This window comes from Euprymna scolopes, chromosome 26 (assembly GCF_053919585.1).
Source record: "Euprymna scolopes isolate OS-2025 chromosome 26, ASM5391958v1, whole genome shotgun sequence".
In the NCBI taxonomy this organism is placed as follows: domain Eukaryota; kingdom Metazoa; phylum Mollusca; class Cephalopoda; order Sepiida; family Sepiolidae; genus Euprymna; species Euprymna scolopes.
Window position 1 is genome coordinate 94,343,365 of NC_136507.1, and position 14,867 is coordinate 94,358,231.

Sequence of the window (14,867 nt, forward strand, 5' to 3'; positions counted from 1 at the left end):
CGATTATATTAGTGAAACTTAATGTTGTGTTAATACTCAGTATTATGTACTTATTTTATTTTTTAATATTTTATCTTATTTATTTATTTTTCTTGTATTTATAATTAATTTTCATATCTTTAATTTGTTTTAAATTTGTTTTCTGCGATCTTATTAAAATTAATTTAACCATTAAATTTAATAATTTAATGGTTAAATTAATTTTAATCATTAAAGTGAGACAATTTTGTCAGTGGTTAAAAGGAGATAATTATTGTAATGGTTAATTTCACATTCATATAAAATATGAATGCGTACACCCACACACATACAAACATACACTGGAGCGAGAATGATAACATTATTTTTGCATCATTACTTTGTGTGTTCTGAGCCAAACTTTCCTTGACTTCACATGCAACCACAAAGCCTTGCTCTTCTCAGTGTCAGGGTTAAACACCTGCAATTCTGCAAATTAACAAACAGGTCTGACTAACAAAGAGAACTGTAATGTGGCTGTCATGCTCGAACCGTTTTTGTTACAGTTCAAAGCTCTCTCGGGGCCCCCATGCTGTCCGATACCATCGAAAAGGAACAACCAAACAAAAATAAATAGATCTGACTTTTTTTTTTGTTTCAGCAAAAGGTATTTATTACCATTACTTTCCAAACAATGCCTGATTCTTGTTTTTTCTAACTGTTCATGTCGTCTGTTATGAGACTAACAAAACCCTGCCATCTCGACACCAGCTTAAAAGTCTCTTGCCGCCATTACAGAATCACATATCCATCTCCCCCAGTATACACTTTTTTACATAAGCCAGTCATTTCTCTCCTTCGACTTTACACATCCATCTTCTCTGGTGCAAACTTTTCTTCTCTTACACGACCACGTGGAGTATTTTTTCTTTTTTTTTTTGATGCAAGCTCGCACATGCTTCCTAATTTGCATATGTGCTTTTTCGGCTACTGCTGTTAATATCTTCGCAAGCCAGTTATCTTACAGCTCCTCCTGATATTTTCCCAAAACTTCATACAGAGCGTACAATCCTGAGGCTCTATCTTCGTAAGTTCTCTGCTTAAAGCTAACTCACTAAACAAATAAAAACGCCATCCTGACTGCACATTAACCTGATCAGGATACCTAATTTCCATGGTTTTATGTTTCTGATTTTTTTTTTTAGATAATGATTGATAATTTGGATTATTCTGACTATTGTTCTTATCTTGATTCTTATTTTCACAACATTTTGAACCGCATGCCTATGAAACTCTCTTCCGTTTCCCTGCTTTCCAGATGCCAAAATGCCTTCTTTCTACTCTAATAGTTTCTTCCCTTAGACTGTTGGCTTTCGGAATTCCATCCCTGTTTCCTAATTTCCTAACTAACATGCTGAAGTTTAAATGTAATGTGAACAAATATCTTCTTGCACAGCTATCTACATAGACCCCTGTAGATATGGTTCCAATTTTCTTCCCTGCAACCTCTTTCCTAAAGAAGAGATGCTGCGAGCTTGTCTCTGTTCTATCGTTATTTTCATGGCAAGTGCTCGTCTGACCTTCAATCTATGTCTCCCCCCCCCGCCAAACTTTCACAAAAGAACACTTGTCTTGCTACAATGATCATCAACAGTTTCTCCCATTCTCTATCTGTGCTTAAATCTAAACGTGGATTCCATGAACAAAGCTTCTTTCCTAGAACTCTTATTCCACTGGCCTGTTTTCTAGCTGAATACAAGTCCAATGTAAACAAGTTCTTGTTGAGCCACCCCGTCTAAATAATCTATTTCTACTCCATTTCTACCACTAACTATTAATACGCTGTTATCCTGGTGACCACTGTACACTCATTAACCCTTATCCTTGAGTGGCCTTCGGACCTTGATAAGTGGTAATTTCCATGTAAAAAAAAAGAAAGGTAATAGCAATGATTATCTTTTCCACTTACCCATTCTGATGAATTTCGTCCCGTTGTCGTAGATTTCTCGATTCATTTGTTTCGTGTTTGAGATGTATTTTAGTACGTAGACGGACATGGCCATGTAGATGATATTCTGACTTCCTGACCCTTGCGATTTCTGCATCAGCTTTTCTGGCTCTTGGAGTGTTGTCGATACAATATCACCGAGCACGGTTCCTAAAAAAGAAGAGAAAATAAACTTCATCTAAGGCAGAAAGTACCTGATCTTGATGTATAAGAGTCGGATACCTCTTACGATGGAGTGTTGTTGCCACATCTGTGGAGGTGCCACCCAGAGCATTTTTTTCTTTCCTTGACAAAGTACAAAATCGACTTTGCAATCTAGTAGGAAGATGATGTCTTCTGTTCCTTACAGCCTATTTTCTCACAGAGGAGACGTCAATAGCCTTTCTCTTCTCTATCATTACTTCCATGGAAGGTCCTCGCCTGAGTTCCCATCTCTTCCTTCCCCTTGTAAAATATTCATGTCCTTCCTCGCCAAACTTTCGCAAAAAAAACACTTGTCTAGCTGAAACGACTATCAATAATTTTCCCCACTTTTTATCTGTGCCTAAACCTAAGCATAAATTCCATGAACAAATCTTCTTTCTTAGAACTGCACGCCTATGGAACTGTCTTCCGTTTCGCTGCTTTCCAGCTGAGTACAATATGATTGTCTTCAAGTCCAATGTGAACAAATTCTGGATGAGTTGTCCCTATAAGTAATCCAATTTACCAATTTTCCACTACTTACAATTATTATGATATTGTCCCTTTGACTACCGTACACTCTTTAACCCTTATCCTCAAGTGGCCCCTAGGTCTTGATAAGTGGTGACTCCTTTGTAAAAAAAAAAACAAAAAAACAAAAAGCTTGCTTTACTACCACAATGAAAAAATTTTTTTAGTTTATATGTCTAGTGTCAGGCTATGAACACCATAAAGTAGGTCTTTGTACTGAAATCACGTGACCTGCTGACGTCACAGAATAAGTAAATATTATCTTATCCTCGAATGTGTTTTGTTCTTGATAAGTGGGGATCCATTACCACAAAAAAATAGTTTTTAACTAAGGAATTGGAATGGAATTCCTAAAAAGGGATCAGTAATACACTACTGCTGCTACTACTACTACAATAATAATAATTCGATGCCTCTGTTCAGTCTCGAAAGACAAAGGATACCCCCTGTAAGGGTAGCTGTTTGTGTAATTGTGAGGCAAGGGTTGCGGAATCACCAACCACACATCTCCTGAATCGGCACTGTTTGAGTTCAGTGGCAAGGAGAAGTCCAGGATGACTAGAAACAATGCCGAGATAAGAGGAGAGCACATACAACACCTGGAGGTCCCAAATCGTCACCCATTTAGTACTGACCAGGTTTAACATTGCTTAACGGGAACTGGTGTGTCAACGTGATTATGCTGTACGTTAATAATAATAATAATAATAATAATAATAAACGTCTTTATTTAATATTTTTCTAAGAACAAAATGGTTCTTTTTTTAACAAGGGAATCACCACTTATCAAGGCCCAGAGTCCACTTGAGGATAAGGGTTAAAGAGTGCACAGTGGTAAAAAAGACAATATAGTAATCGTTAGAAGTGTACATTTGGTAAATTGGATTACTTAAGAGGAACGGTTCATCAAGAACTTGTTTACATTGGACTTGAAGACGGCCATATTGTAGTCAGCTGGAAAGCAAGGAAATGGAAGACAGTTCCACAGATGTGCAGTTCTAAGAAGAAAGCTTTATTCATGGAATCTACGTTTAGGTTTAGGCACAGATAAAGAGTGGGGGAAATTATTGATAGTGTTTACAGCCAGACGAGTGTTTCTTGTGAATGTTTGGCGAGGGGGGGGGCATAGATTGGAGCTTAGACGAGCACTTGCCATGAAAATAACGATGAAACAGACAGGCTCGCAACGTCTCTTCTGTGAGAAAGAGGTTGCAGGGAAGAGAAAAAGGCATCTCCCACTAGGTTACGAAGTCTATTCTGAACTCTATCAAGGCAGGATAAGGTCTTCCTAGCAACTCTTGCCCAGATGTGACAGCAATACTCCATTCTTGGACGTACCTGGCTCTTATATAGGTAGAGGATTGCATCAACAGGTAGATATCTACTGGATCGATAGAAGGAACCCACCATTTTTTCAGCGACCTCTTTTGCAGTTTAGAGACTATGCGATTTTATAGATAGTATTTTTATTTTAAATTAAATTTTTATGATATTTTTTATTTATTAAACTGTTAGGTGAAAGTATGAACATTAAAATGTATAGGGGGGGGGAACTTTATATTTTGAGTATAAACGTCTTCGAGTTATTCATTTACTGAAGATACCAATATTTTTTTTAATTTGCTGTTCTTATTTAAAATCATTTTAAATTATTTAAAACCATTTTAATTAAATTATTTAAAATAATTTAAAATCATAAAAAAAAATCATTAAAAATTATTTTAAAGTATTATGGTATCTATTCAATGCACAATGGAATAATAAGGATTAGTATTTAATGCAAGAAGGAGCACAAATTCAACCATCAATTTCGCATAAATCACTCATTCTAAGTTAACGGACTATAATTTTTGCTTGGGTTTAATAGACTGAAAAGACTATACAGTTTTAATACCATGAGGTTCTCTGCTCGACAGCGAACAAAAAACCCAATGTTGTGTCATGGATTTCTTTCCTTTTATCTTCTTTTCTCGTTCTGGCTATGTCGTTGTCTCTCACATTGGTGTCTGCTGAGGGGTGCGCATTGGCTCACAAGTATAAAAATAAAACAAAAGAAAACACAGACTCTAACACTTTCTGTCAATATTAGTTGCACTCTAGATGTGTGTGTGTGTGTGTGTGTATGCGTTTATTTGTATGTATATCTGTGTTCGTGTGTATGTCTGTGCTTGTGTGTGTGTTTGCGTTTGTATGTGTGTGTTTGTGTGTGTATTTCTGTGTGTTTGTGTGTATGCTTGTGTTTATATGTTTGTGTGTGTTTGTATGTGTGTGTTTGTTGTGTGTGCATTTGTGTTTACGCGTTTTTTGCATGTATGTCTGTATTTGCCTTTCTATGTGCCTGTTTGTGTGTATGTCTGTGTGTGTATTTGTGTTAGTGCGTTTGTTTGTGTGTATGTCTGTGAGTTTGTGCTTGTGTATGTGTGTGATACCATCGACCCTCTACGCGCTAAAGTTCATGTCAACATTTCTTGTTGAGGCTGTGTTTGTTAATTGGCTGATCAATCCATTTCTCCATCTCCTCTGAGTCACGATCTGTCTTCAGCCGTCTCCAGCTCACAATTCTTGTCAACTGTGTCCAACTGGCAACTGTCGGCAACTCTGATTGTCATAAACCATCACAATCACAAGATTGTCCTCAAACCGCTTCCAACTGCTGTAAAGACTGTTGTAAAACTCATTGCCAATCCTAAAACTAACTGTAAATATATCTCATGTCCTTTTGTTCAATACACCCTAACTAACAATCCAATTCAGCCTCCTTTGTCTATCCTGTTGAACAACTTCCTCTCCATTATTCTGCCATTAAACCAATTTCCTATGCCTTTGTTTACCTGATAAACTTATTTCCTCTTATCTTGTGTCATGCATTTTTTCTTTACTCCCTAGCACTTGGGGGAAGGGGGACACAACATTGATAGTATCACACAATAATCAGAAGTAAGTACTATGATATCCATTCAATCCAGAGTTGGGGATTAATAGTGGTTAATAGGAATTAGTCACCCCATAACCACATATACTCTGGAAGTTTTCTCGGAAACTACTGGACCAATCTGGCTAACATTTTGCGTAGTCCTTGATTATGATAAAGTGGTACAAACTAAGTATTATGATATCCATTCAAAACACAGTTAGGGATTAATATGGATTAATAAGGATTAGTATTTAATGCAAAAATGAGCACAAATTTAATCATAATCAACCGTCAATTTGGCATAAAGCACTTATTCTAAGTCAACGGGCTATAACTTTTCCCAGTTTTTAACAGAGTAAAAAGTAGAAATGAGACGATTCCAATATTTTTCCCGATTCTGATACAATTATCATTACCAGATCCCATAGTAAATTCCAAATTCTGATACAATTACCAAAGTACGGAATACAATTCTTTATAAATTTCTGGTATTTTTTACCGATTACAGTAAAACACTTTAAATGTGTTTATATTTTCTCAAACGTAAAAACACACATGTAAGGGGTGATCTATAGATTTTCGTTTTAGCGGTAGCTTAAAATCAATAAATATTTATCTTTATTAATATTTATTATTTGATCATTAATACCAGCAGTGGATAATTTTGCTTTAAAGAAAATCAAATAAAAAAGACAATTTAAAGAATCGTTTTTGGCATCGGAAAATAGGCACAAATTTTTCCAATTCCAAAACCGATTCCGATACGCCCAAATGTTCTTATTTTTCCGATTCTTGATTCCGATTAATCATCTCAACACTAGTAAAAGTCTGATGTTGTTTGTAATAATCAGAATTAAAATGAACATTGTTTTGTCTGCTGATTTTTGAAAGAATATTCTTTAATATTTTAAGAAAAATAAAAAAAAAAGAATTAATTGAAAAGTACTCACGTTCATTGCAAGTCATTCCAGAGACTGCAGAATCCTCAAAGCCATCAGTCTTTTCCAGAAAGAAAGTCAAAATTTTTGGTTTAGAAACCTCATAGTCCTTAAAAAAAAATGTAGAATTGCATTATCAAATATATAAAATAAAGTCACTCTCTTTCTCGATCTTTGTCATCAATAACTTTCTTCCTAAAAATCGATATTTGATTCTGGTTTATTAGTTCGTTTGATGAATGATTACAGCATGTTGTTAAGAACAATTTGGTTTATTCCCTTCAAGAAAATACATTTTTCACAAAGGGCTTATACTTTCTCTTTATGCCTTTTGCGTTAAACTAAATATAGCCCATATTATTCACGCATACGCCCAACAGTTGTTTTCAAAAATTCATAATGATCTGTTTATGATGTTGATCTGTTGAATAGTATAGGAGTGAATCCCATGCATAGAAATATATGAACTAGGCAGAAACACAAAGCCGGCCCCTACTACCGCCACTCTCCCTCAAACAATAAAAGTGTCACCCTAAAGAAAACAACACTACAGCTTTATTTTAAAACTTTGATTGAAAAAATTAATTCATCTAACTTGATTATGTAGTAGAGCTGACATCTATGTAACCGCCATAAGCCTCAATCACTGCCTCGATAGAGTCGGGAACTATGAGAATGCTTTTTCCACAAATGCAAGCAGGAGCTCAGCGAATACTTAGCGGATGGCAGCGATCAGGCTGGCTTTCGTGTTGTGGGAGGTCATGTTGGTGATTCTCAACATATGACCAAACGAAGTAGTTTAGATAGTACAGGTCGGCAGAGGAGGGGGGCCAGTGAGAAAAGGGTACAAAGTCGTAGCACTCCTTCTAAAGCCAAGTCTGGGTCTCTTTGAACTTGTGGGCTGGTGCTGAATTCTGTAGCCACACTCAGGGCCTGCCAGCGACTACCTGATTGCATCAGAGGATCAACACACTCTTCAGTACATCTAGGTACATTTGGGTGCTGTCTTTCAAGCTGACTTCGAAGATGTGAGGTGGCATGATGTAGCCCTCACTTTAAACCACACCAACGACCATAACCGTGGCTGGAAACTTTTTTTTTCATCACACTGGACACACTCCTATTATTCGTGGCAATCGGGAAATGCATTTTGAGGGTACTGGCAATGGACTTGAATGAGCTTTTTCTAATTAAGCCGATGATGAAGGTTCTCATATCAGATTTCTCTCTTTTTACTATTAGGTCCCATTTGACTGGGGACAGACTTCTTTCTGGGCTACTGCACTGCCCGGAAAAAACAATTTTCATTATTCCAACTGTTTTGAAGGCTATCCAATCGGATTATATGCATCGTCACGCTGGAATTATTTTGGACTCCATTCTCTCTAAAGGACTATTTTGCATTTCAGATCAACTTGAGAGGATTTTCATGCAAGCTGAAATATTATGTGCGGATTGTTTATATATATATATATATATATATATATATATATATATATATATATATATATATATATATTACATATCCAATATTTTTTCACTTTTTTATTTGCTGTATATATATATATATATATATATATATATATATATATATATATATATATATATATATATATATATTTACAGCCTTAATAAGCTATGATTCTGACTTTTTTTCCCCGCTTAGCCTGAACTTAATTACTTTAAAATTTAATCTGAAATCACTAATCTAAAGAACTATTTTGCATTTCGGATCAACTTGAGAGGATTTTTATGTAAGCTGAAATATTATGCACGGTTTGTTTTTGTTTATTTATTTTTTTACATATCCAACATTTTTTCACTCTTTATTTGGCAATGTATAACTTCAATAAATTGCGGTTTCACTTAATGCCTTAACTAGCAAATTCTAGCATTGCTACAAATATAATTTGCTGATTTCTTTATGTCCTCTGATGAAAAGAATAACAAGAATAGCATTCTTTGAAACTCTGCGGAATAAGGACTTTGTAAATTGTTTTTTGGAGTATTCAGTCGAACTATAAATTTTGATTGTTCAACTGACAGTTTTATTTTTCTTTCTCTTATAATAAGCTCTACTCTATTGCGTATTGAGCTTTTTTAATTCGGTTGGGATTAAATTTTTTAGATATAAATACTGTTATTTATATTAGTTTGAAGTTTACCATTGCGTATATCAGGTAAACACTACATCCTTTTGATTTCATATATATATATATATATATATATATATATATATATATATATATATATATATATATATATATATATATATTCCCCAAACCTCTGACCTTGTTGGAGGGGAGACTAAAACTTACTGCTATGGTTTCTGTAAACTGTTTTTGACTTCTAGTGGGGGGGGGGTATGAGACCAATGAATTCGCCAATCGTTTTTATAACCACCGGCTGTGCTAAACCAACCAATGAAATCTTCCAAAGTTACTATAAAAATTGTTGAATTTTGGATTCAATCAGTTCGCCATTGGCTATGTCACGAGACTGCATTGACTGTTAGCCGCCATCTTTGTTACAGGAAATTACTTCACACTCAGTATCGAGACTGCACTCTGTTCAACATGTCTCAACACTTAACAGTTTCAAATGATCTGAAATAACAGCAAGGGGAGACTTGATTCCAAATATTTCTCATATGTTATATCTCCCTTCTTTAGTTTTCATACATAAAGTAAATTTCACGGTGCATAGGGATTATTTGATACTGGAGATATTCATAAGCGGTATTTCCAAAAGTGGAGAGATATAACATATAAGAAATATTTGGAATCAAGTCTCCCCTCGCTGTTATTTCAAACCATTTGAAATTATAACGGCCAGTTTTAGTCTCTCTTCCATCAAGGCCAGAAGTTTTGGGAATATATATATATATATATATATATATATATATATATATATATATATATATATATATATATATATAGTGTATCACAAAAGTGAGTACACCCCTAACATTGCTTCAAATATTTAAGTATATTTCTTCATAGGACAACACTAAAAAAATGATTTTTTGATGCAATGAAAAGTAGTCTGTCTGCTGCATAGATAACAGAGTTAATTTATTTTTCCCTCCAAATATAGCCATTAAAAGCTAAATCCCTGGCAACAAAAGTGAGTACACCCCTAAGAAACTACACCTCTAAAAAGTGAGTACAATCCTAAAAAACTACACGCCTAAATGTTTAAATTGAGTACTGCTCTCCTCCCCCCCAATCGTCATGTGACTCATTAGTCATATGCCCAAATTGTCATGTGACTCATTAGTATCCTTATGCCATGTGTTCATAGGGGGCAGGTGTATTCAAATTTATAGTGCAACTTTCACACTCTCTCTTATCAATCACTGAAAGTTCCAACATGGCACCATATGGCAAAGAAATTCTTGAGGATCTTAATAAACGTATTATTGCACTACATAAAGATGGCCAAGGCTACAAGAAGATTACTAACATCTTGAAACTGAGATGCAGCACAGTGGCTAAGATCATCCAGCATTTTAAAAGAGCAGGATCCACTCAGAACAGGCCGCGGTTAAGTCGTCCAAAGAAGCTGAGTGCACGTGCTGAGCGTCACATCCAAATGCTTTCTTTGAAGATCGGCGTAGGAGTGCTGTTAGCATTGCTGCAGAGGTCAAATTTGTGTGCATGGCTGAGTCATTCATTCTGGGTAGTCCTAGGAGGCTCACCCTCCCAGGCCTTGCCTCCCACCTTTCGAGTGAAGTAAGTTTACTGCTTACTGCCCGAGGCGTCATGACTGAGGAACACTAACAGGGCTACTCAGGTAATTTTAAACCTTGTTTTGTGTCGCATCTTCTTGCCGTGGGAAAGAAGTAAATATTAGCTATTCGCTGCAGTTATGGTCACAGAACCATGACGTCTACTTCTGTAACATATTTTTGCTAATACAATTTTTTTTCAATTTTACCACTGTGTTTTTTTATTATTATTACCGGCCTACAAGGCTACAGCAATATATATATATATATATATATATATATATATATATATATATATATATATATATATATATATATATATATATATATAAGCGAGATAAGATACTGAGAGAATTCAAATGAAAATCCTGATCAATATTACTTGAAGTAATACTTTAAAGGAGATCCTAGCCAAAAAGGAAAAGCTCAATATTTAACAACAACAAATAAGACAGACCGGTATACTTTTCGAAATATCAGGATTGACAGTACGCTTTCGCTATATGGAAATATCACTCTCTCCCATGGGCCTATTTTCTGCCCACCCGGATTTGTAACCCCGAATGACATTGGACTCCTTTTGATAATGGACTACCCAGATTGTATCAACTTCTCTTTTCATATAATTTTCTCCATATAATTATCCACAACCACCCAAAAACTATTTGCAATAATTGTGCTGAAAAGCAAAATAGCGTCCATTCGCAGCTGAACATTTTGCTAACTTCATTTCCTCTGATGATATGAGCCATTGTTGAAAATCCATGGATTAAAGAACTTAAAATAATACCTTCTATATATTCCTTTTGTCAAGCAATGAATTCTTAAATCGAATACATGCCTCTATATGTTGTTTTTTCAGAATTTAAAATTAAACCACAAAACTTTATATATATATATATATATATATATATATATATATATATATATATATATATATAACAAATAAAGGCAAAAGTCTATATTCCAAATTTCAAGACTTTGATCATCTTGGAATTTATTCATTTAAATACGTTGACATGCACAAGTCTTAACAGCACCTGTTTTGTCCTTTATTTGTTATATGCTCTGTAATTACATTGAGCTTCATAAATTAAAGGATTGGTATAAATGAAAGGTGAAATATAATTGAAAAAAAAAAAACACACACACACACACACATAAAAATGAACTTACTTGAATTGAAATACTCTTCTCTATGGTTTCCACTGTTTCAACGTCAACATCTTTATATGCAATGGTTATTGAAATTGGCACATTTCCTGTCTTCATGGCATATGCCACAAACTTTCTCACCGTGGAGCTCAAGGGTTGAACATTCACAATTATGTTATTCGCTTTTGCGCAGATGTGTTTTGTTTTGTTCAACGTAATATTCACCTAAACAAGAAAATTTGAAGTCAGCACTGGCAAAATTATTCACGAGAAAATTAAAACAGTTAAAAAAAGAGAAACAAACTTGATTTTAAGAAAACGGTCTCACATGCAACAGAGTAACTTTTCAGAAAAACGTGAAACTGCAGTAAAATGTAATGCTGATTTTTTTTTTTTTACTTGGGAGTCACCACACATCAAGGCCCGATAGCCACTCGAAATTGAAATTAAGCTTTTACTCATTTAAAAATGAATTGTTCCAAAATCAAGCATGACATCATAAATAAAACTATCATTGTGATCAACTTAAAAGTGACATTCATTCTGATTATTTTTTTTTTTTTACTTGGGAATCATCACTTATCAAGGCTTGAATGCCACTTGAGGATAAGAGTTAGTGAATGAAAAGGTGGTAGTATAGTGATCGTTAATGGTGTAAATTGGGTAGAATTTCAGTATTTATGGTGACGGCTCAACAAGAACTTGTTTACATTGGATTTGAAGGCTACTATATTGCATTCAATGGGGAAGCAGGCCAGTGGAACAGTGTTCCACACACCGGCAGTTCTGGAAAAGAAGCTTTTTTCATGAAACCTGCATTTAGATTTTGGCATAGATAGAGAGTGGGGGAAATCGTATATAGTGGTTGTAGCTAGTCGAGTGTTTTTATGAAAGTTTGGCAAGGAGGGACCATAGATCGAAGTTCTGTCGAGCACATGCCATGAAAATAATGATAAAGTAGAGACAGGCTTGCAATGCCTCTTTTGTGGGAAAGAATTTGCAGGGAAGAGAAAAGGGTATCACCTAATAAGTTTCCGGTTTTGAACTCTATCAAGGCTGGATAGAGTACGCCAAGCAGCTCTTGCCCAGATGTGGCAACAGAACTCCATTTTAGGGCGTACCTGGTCTTATACAGATAGAGGACTGCATCAGCAGTGAGATACCTGCTGGAACGGTAGAGTGATCTAACCATTTTTTCAGTGATCTTGGTAACAACTGTGTGTTCTATTTCAGATCAGGAGTGAAGGTCAGTTCCAGAAGCTTGTCCAAGATGAGAACCATTCATTTCAGTTGGGGCGTGAAAAGAGAGAAGCTTGGTTTTTGATGCATTAAAATTAACCAGTCATCTTTTTCCCCCATTGCATCATGTTCTCAAGATCAGAAGAGAGAGAATCAAAAAAATCTTAGTCATTGCTGGCCTTTGAAGTGTTGCCATAGATTGTGGTGTCGTCTGCATAAATGTCTACGAATAATCTAAGAATGTGATTTGAGAGATCATTGATGAAAATCAAGAAGAGAGTTGGGCCCTGGATGGATGGTTTTGAAGTCGGTTTTGAATTCTATCAAGGCTGGATAGGGTGCGCCGAGTCTATGAATGATCTAAGAATGTGATTTGGAAGATCATTGGTGAAAATTAGGAAGAGAGTTGGGCCCTGGATGGAACCTTGAAGGATGCCAACGTTAATACTATGAGTTTCTGATATTTGTCCATCAACGAATACTCTTATAAGTCTATCAGAATAACTTTAATTTAATAACTGAGAAGACATTTCCAGCTATTCCATAGCTGGCGATCTTGTGGAGTAGACCTTTATGCTATACTCTATCAAAAGCCTTTGATATGTCAAGAACTATTGCTCTAGAAACAAAGCTCCTGTTGAGAGATTCTCTAATCCTGTGTGATATAACATTAATAAATCAGCTGTAGATCTTGCAGAACAGAAAATTTATCATTCATATATATCAGGTCGGTGCAAAAGGTTTTGCAGATTTAAAATTTCATCTGGAAAAGAAAACTGTTCTTAAAAATCTTTATTTATAAATTTAATGACGTTTGCTCTCTGTAATTTGATTCCATCTCTCAACGATCTCTAAAATATCTCATTCGGTTCTTTAGGTTTTGATGTGAAATATGAATCTAATATTCAATCTCCTCAAGGGATGCTAACCTAAAGCCATCTAAATGGTTTTGTAATCCTCAAAAAAAAAAAAAAGTGATAATCCGAGGCAGCGAGAGCAGAAGAATATGCAGGATGAGGTAATATTTCACAACCAAACTAGAGATCTTTGGTAAGTAAAGCTGTGTAAGGATGAGCATTATCATGATGGAAGATGATTTCCCTTCTGTTAACTAAAGATGTCGTCTTTGGGTCAACATCGATGAGAATATTGTAGAAAAATATGAACGATGCTTAAAAATATGAAATAAAATTAATCATGGTGATATATTTAATTAATAACAATCTCTCTCTCTCTCTCTCTCTCTCTCTCTCTCTCTCTCTCTCTCTCTCTCTCTCTCTCTCGCAATCCGTCGATTTCGACGATGACGCTGAGGTTGGTTAGTATCCGTGTCGAAGGTGCGATGTGAGTCCAGTCAGAGCTCTGAACCCCCGGCCGCAGATGTGACACTTGATGGCAGGAAATCCGGGTAGTGGCGCCCGTAGTCGCGCTCTTTTTGCTTCCCAAGCAGCATTGCTTTGATCTCTAATGGCGTCGGCTGTGCCTGATACCACACTTCTCCAAACTTTCCGATCTTCAGCTTTTCTTCTCCAGTCGTTGAGTTGGTTTGTGTTTTTCAAATGTCTCTTGAACACATCTTTATAGCGCAGTTTCGATGTGCCTAGGGGACCTGTAACTTCTTTGAGCTTACTAAAGAAAACTGCTTTTGGTAGTCTGTTTGCTAAGTAATAACAATCTGCATGGAACAAACTACAGTTGTTTAAAATACATCTTCTGAAAAACGGCAAAAACTTTTGCACCAACCTAATAGTAAACGCTGTCATTACCTTCTCTGGTAGACTATATCACAAAACAGAAACACGGACAGAGAATGTTTTTTTTTTTTTTTTTTTTGTCTAATGAGACGAATGAAAAAAAATTGGTGGTCTCTAACAACATGATATCTAGGCATTTTTTAGAATAGCCAACAAAACAAAAAAAAAAGGGGGTGAAAAAATTAAATATACAACAAATAAATGCTACCAAATGCAAGATAAGTTACTCTTCTACCTACCTGGGTAATTTGTGTTTGAACTTATTTTAAAGTGTCTTTTACTTAAAAATAAAAGTAAAGTCAAGTTAGAATGAAAGAAAAATGATAATAGCATTTGAGTTATAATTGAGCTTCGATAATCGCTTAAAAATCGAAAAAAAAAAATACTGATAGAAACTCATTCAGTAAATGTCACCAAAAATACGAAAATATAATGTTCTACGAGGATTTTGTTTACT

The 14,867-nt window shown here is 35.3% G+C and overlaps 1 protein-coding gene across 1 annotated transcript in view; it reads right to left on the reverse strand.

Moving 5' to 3' along the window:
* LOC145248271 (complement C3-like) overlaps positions 1-14,867 on the reverse strand; it is a 233,059-nt gene that overhangs the window by 53,132 nt on the left and 165,060 nt on the right. The window contains exons 19-21 of the mRNA XM_080110142.1: positions 11,439-11,642; positions 6,545-6,641; positions 1,928-2,116 (exon numbers count right to left, since the gene is read on the reverse strand). Of these exons, the coding sequence (XP_079966268.1) occupies positions 1,928-2,116; positions 6,545-6,641; positions 11,439-11,642 (490 nt within the window). The remainder of the gene's footprint in view (positions 1-1,927; positions 2,117-6,544; positions 6,642-11,438; positions 11,643-14,867) is intronic.